This window comes from Sinocyclocheilus rhinocerous, unplaced genomic scaffold (genome assembly GCF_001515625.1).
Source record: "Sinocyclocheilus rhinocerous isolate Xijiao unplaced genomic scaffold, SAMN03320098_v1.1 scaffold113, whole genome shotgun sequence".
Taxonomy (NCBI): domain Eukaryota; kingdom Metazoa; phylum Chordata; class Actinopteri; order Cypriniformes; family Cyprinidae; genus Sinocyclocheilus; species Sinocyclocheilus rhinocerous.
Genome location: NW_015646846.1, coordinates 1,544,775 through 1,549,905, shown reverse-complemented (window position 1 = coordinate 1,549,905; position 5,131 = coordinate 1,544,775). Strand labels below are relative to the sequence as shown.

The following is a 5,131-nucleotide window of genomic DNA, read 5'->3' as shown; positions in this document are numbered from 1 at the left end:
AAGGTGTTTTAAAATTTTTTTTTTTTTTTTTTTTTGCTTTGATGCTTTTCATCTTTTGCTTTTCGTCTTTGACCCTTGTAAAAAAAATGTATATTTATTTGTTATTTAGCCTACTTTATTAGTAGTAATAGTATAAATAATAATCTCTTACACTATGTATATATTAGAAGGGTTTCTTGAGCGGCAAATTAGCATTTTAGAATCATTTCTGAATATATATATATATATAAATAAATAGGCCACCCTGTTCTCTTTTGGCTAGCTATATTGACTGTTGCACTTAGTCGCACGTTAGTGTTTTCTCTAGAAACCTAATTTTCCACATAGTCATAGAGCCTATTATGAACCAACAGTATTTTTTAAGCAGCTATTTTTGGAAAGTTGTTGTAACTACTTGCCAGGCTAGGTTCAGAAAAGTTGATTAATTTATTTATATTTTTTTGGCTGTCTGATTGCCTTGCATTTGGCTCTTATTACTCAGGCTATGAGGTGACCACCATGGATGAGGCCTGCAAAGAAGGAAACATCTTTGTGACCACCACTGGCTGTGAGGACATTATCTTTGGCAGGTTTGTATGGCATTAATCAAACATGAACCAACTATCAGATGTCAAGCTAGAATGTGTGTTGTACTGCATTTAGTGTCCTCTCAAAAACGGAGAAAATTCTATTTCTGATTTCAATTCGAGTTTCGTGATGATACTTTAGTTACAATGTCAGCAGCCTTTTGCCCAATGATGGTCACTTTTGATTTCAACAGGGAAGTAATAAATCAAAATTATTTATGGTACAACAGGTTATTACTCAATCAAATGTATTGCATCTAGCAACATTAATGTCTTTATCTTACCTTAGCCTCTCAGGCTTAGTTTGTCTCGGTAATGTAAAAAATTATGGTTTATTGTGGACTGCTCACCTTTGCATGTTATTTCAAAGAAAAAAATGTGTTTGTAATCTTAAGTCAAAGTGTAAGATGTTTGCTAGTAGCCATATAGCTATTTCGGCAAGCGCAGTTTTGGCTCCAAATGCCTGCTTTTCATAATCGTATCAATTCTAGATGTATAAAATCAAGGTTTATATATATATATGTATATATATATATATATACACTTACCAAGACTGTATTTGTTTGATACATAATAATAGTTTATTATTATACTAATATTATTTATACTAATTACTATTGTTCAAAAGTTTTTCTTCAAAAGGTTTTAAACATAGTCTCAAGTTCATCAAGTCTACATTTATGTGTTCAGAAATTCAGTAAAAACAGTCATATTGTGAAATGTTATTAAAATAACTGTACTATTTAAAATGTAATTTATTCCAGCATCAAGTGTCACATGATTCTTCAGAAATTGTTCTAATATGCTGATTTGCAGCTCAACAAACATTTCTTCTTATTATTATTATCAAAGTTGAAAATGCCGCTTTTGATCAATTTAATGCACCCTTGCTGAGTAAAAAACAAAAACACTGTAAAATACAGACCCCAAACTTTTGAACGTTGGTGGTATTAATATTTATTTACATTACACCCTCATGGTGTTCACACTCCAGCATTCAAACACAGTCTGACAAGTTGGACATCTTGCTAAAATCGTGCATTGAATTCTCACACACTACGCCAACTGCTTATAAGGATGTCATCCGGCACAGCGTGAAAGTTGGTCAACAATGAATCCTTTCAACATGGTGAAGTGGGGTTTCTGCTCGTAGCAGGCAGGGAGATTCATGTGCGGTGGAAGGACCCCCAGACCTGCAATCAAACACGCACAGCGTGAGATCTGGCCTGAGCCTGCTACATTATGCAGCGCTCGTTTGAGTTTGGTGTGCATATGCATGCTGTTCTGTGCTTATCTGACGGTTAAATGCGGAGGTGAGCGGGCTGGTGGGTTCTGATGGGGTGGGGGCCTCTGTGATAAATGGTCGGGATGAGGACATGCAGGGGCCAGTGGAGCACAGCTGCTGTTTGGTATTATCTGCAGATGTGAGAACTGTCTTCGATTCTCTGGTAGTTTTCAGAGCTGATGGTACATGTTTAAAGGCTGGCATTCTGCGTATGTCTGTCTGGCACCAGTTAAGCAAATGCAATCCAGAAATGGTTGAGGTGAAATATTTTGAACCTACATTTTTGCTTCAGCCTTGATTGCTTAGAAACATAATTGCCCACCTCTCCTCAAAAAGCCGCATGATTTGAGGCGTCATTCATTGGCTGAGGAATAAAAGATTCCTCCGTTACTAAAAAAGTAATCAAATTACAGTAACGCGTTACTAAGTAATGCGTTACTACCCAACACTGTTCCGGATGCACTGTATACGGTACACACACAGCATTTTTGGGTCCATATTTTACATGCATATATATAATACGATTATATATATATATATATATATATATAATGCATATGCTAAATTGAAGCCTTTTTTTTAAAACACTAGCTTATAATTAGTTTTATTCATTTTAATAGTTTTTTTTAATACATACATATATATTATTGTTTTCATACAGCACAATGTTCATCTAGTGTTGTTTGTTTTGTTCTTTATAAATAAATAAATTGCTTGCTCGCTTGCTAATCCATCACAAACCCCTAGTTGGGAAATCCTGCTTAAAATTTGAATTCAAATGCAAATGAAAAAATGCCATGAATTCAAAACTGACAACATTTGTTTTCTAAATAAACAGTCCAGGCCTTATTGTGAATGATTCACCAGTACTTTGGTTTGTTTTTTTTGCAGACACATCACCACACAAAAATCTTGCTTTTGAATGCCCTGCTTTCTGACCCATGATGGTCAGCTCTGATCTGACTTTGGCGAACTCTCCGCTCTTTTATACAGGTTGACCGTTTTCGCATGAAAAATGGCCGTCACATCATCGTTTTGGCTGAGGGGCGTCTGGTGAACCTGGGCTGTGCCATGGGCCATCCGAGCTTTGTGATGAGCAACTCATTCACCAACCAGGTCCTTGCCCAGATTGAGCTGTGGACCAACACCAGCAAATACCCACTGGGTGTTTACTTCCTGCCAAAGAAGGTACAGTAGCTTCATGTAGACTTTTATTACAGATGGTATTGTCCAGTAATATGCACATTATTCATGAATGTCTTGTGATTTTAAGAGTGTAAAAGGTTTGCAAGCTTACTTAAAAACAACATGCAGATCGAAGCAGGGAAGCTTAACCGATGATTATCAGAATATATGAGATGTATTTATTCCTCACTATGTCCTTTGTGCATGTGTAGCTGGATGAGGAGGTGGCTGCCGCACACTTGGACAAGCTTTGCGTCAAACTGACTAAACTGACAGAGAAGCAAGCCAAATATTTGGGTCTGCCCTGCGACGGTCCCTTCAAAGCGGACCACTACCGCTACTAAGTAGCTTTGACCAATCGCAGCTTCAACTGTGGATGAGGACGGACTACACGATCATTAGCAGCTGTGCCAGTTACCTTTACGGCTATAATAGTGCTTAATCGTGTCTCAGTCTCATCACGAGTGCCTGCGAGCTCTCACCAACACCTTTTTGCATTGATATCGAGTGCAACGCTAACTTGTGAACACATTGTCACTGTCTCGTTTGCATTCCCGGTTTTATTATACGGTTATGTTAAAACACATAATTCTTCCATTAGGTCAGTTATTTGATGCCCCTCAATAAATGATTTTTTTTTAGTGATTTGTTTCAGCTTTTACTTGCTTGTGAACAGAATTTTGTGCCAAAAGCTGGTTGAAATCGTTCCTCGACTGGAAATGTTGGTCAGGTAGTGTAAACATCATGTTTTGTTTTTTTCTCACAGACACTTTGAGCAGATGAAGGATGATGCTATTGTCTGCAACATTGGACACTTTGACTGTGAGATTGACATGAAGTGGCTCAATGAGCATGCAGCGGAGAAAATCAACATCAAACCTCAGGTGCAAGATTGATGACTTGAGTGTTAGATTTGAAGTAATTAAGTAATGATAATGAAATATTTTAATGATTTAGTAATAGTTTTACGAGTGCCTGCGAGCTCTCACCAACACCTTTTTGCATTGATATCGAGTGCAACGCTAACTTGTGAACACATTGTCACTGTCTCGTTTGCATTCCCGGTTTTATTATACGGTTATGTTAAAACACATAATTCTTCCATTAGGTCAGTTATTTGATGCCCCTCAATAAATGAACATGCTGGTTTGCTTCAGCCTTGATTGCTTAGAAACATAATTGCCCACCTCTCCTCAAAAAGCCGCATGATTTGAGGCGTCATTCATTGGCTGAGGAATAAAAGATTCCGGATGAGTTACTTGTCAAATATAATATTACGGTTAGCGGTTTGTTCAAAATGCCAAGGCAAACATCACTAATTTATTTAATGTTGGTTGACCATTGTTCTAGATAATTGTTATTTTTTTTTAGTGATTTGTTTCAGCTTTTACTTGCTTGTGAACAGAATTTTGTGCCAAAAGCTGGTTGAAATCGTTCCTCGACTGGAAATGTTGGTCAGGTAGTGTAAACATCATGTTTTGTTTTTTTCTCACAGACACTTTGAGCAGATGAAGGATGATGCTATTGTCTGCAACATTGGACACTTTGACTGTGAGATTGACATGAAGTGGCTCAATGAGCATGCAGCGGAGAAAATCAACATCAAACCTCAGGTGCAAGATTGATGACTTGAGTGTTAGATTTGAAGTAATTAAGTAATGATAATGAAATATTTTAATGATTTAGTAATAGTTTTAGGAGAAAGATCAGAGTACTTTAAAAAAAAAAAAGTTTTTACTTTTCAATAAAAGATTTATTTATTTTTTCATCAGGGAAGCAAATTTGTTAGATATTTTTAGATATTTTTTTTAGTTTGCTTGTGTTGTGAAGCACTTTGAGAAAGCAATTTTTAAAGGCACTATAAAAATGTATTATTGTTATTATTTACTAATGCTAATGAAATAATATTTAATGATTTGTTAATTTTAGGGAAAAGATTACTTTTAGATTACTTTTCAGTATTTGTTTTTTATGTATTAATAATTCAATATTTAATTTAATAATGAGTACCTAGGAGAAAGCATAATGTTGGAGGAATATATATATATATATATATATGTATGTGTGTGTGTGTGTGTGTGACCCTGGACCACAA

The 5,131-nt window shown here is 35.9% G+C and overlaps 1 protein-coding gene and 1 long non-coding RNA gene across 2 annotated transcripts in view; one reads left to right on the top strand and one right to left on the bottom strand.

Annotated features, from left to right (window-relative positions):
• LOC107708051 (adenosylhomocysteinase A-like) overlaps positions 1 to 3,535 on the top strand; it is a 19,808-nt gene extending 16,273 nt beyond the window's left edge. Inside the window, exons 7-9 of the mRNA XM_016512198.1 lie at positions 482 to 569; positions 2,823 to 3,039; positions 3,249 to 3,535. Of these exons, the coding sequence (XP_016367684.1) occupies positions 482 to 569; positions 2,823 to 3,039; positions 3,249 to 3,380 (437 nt within the window). The 3' untranslated portion in view covers positions 3,381 to 3,535. The remainder of the gene's footprint in view (positions 1 to 481; positions 570 to 2,822; positions 3,040 to 3,248) is intronic.
• Positions 3,536 to 4,202: 667 nt separating this feature from the next.
• Positions 4,203 to 5,131, bottom strand: part of LOC107708142 (uncharacterized) — a 23,381-nt gene continuing 22,452 nt past the window's right edge. Inside the window, exon 3 of the long non-coding RNA XR_001636331.1 lies at positions 4,203 to 4,664. This is a non-coding gene — a long non-coding RNA (uncharacterized LOC107708142). The remainder of the gene's footprint in view (positions 4,665 to 5,131) is intronic.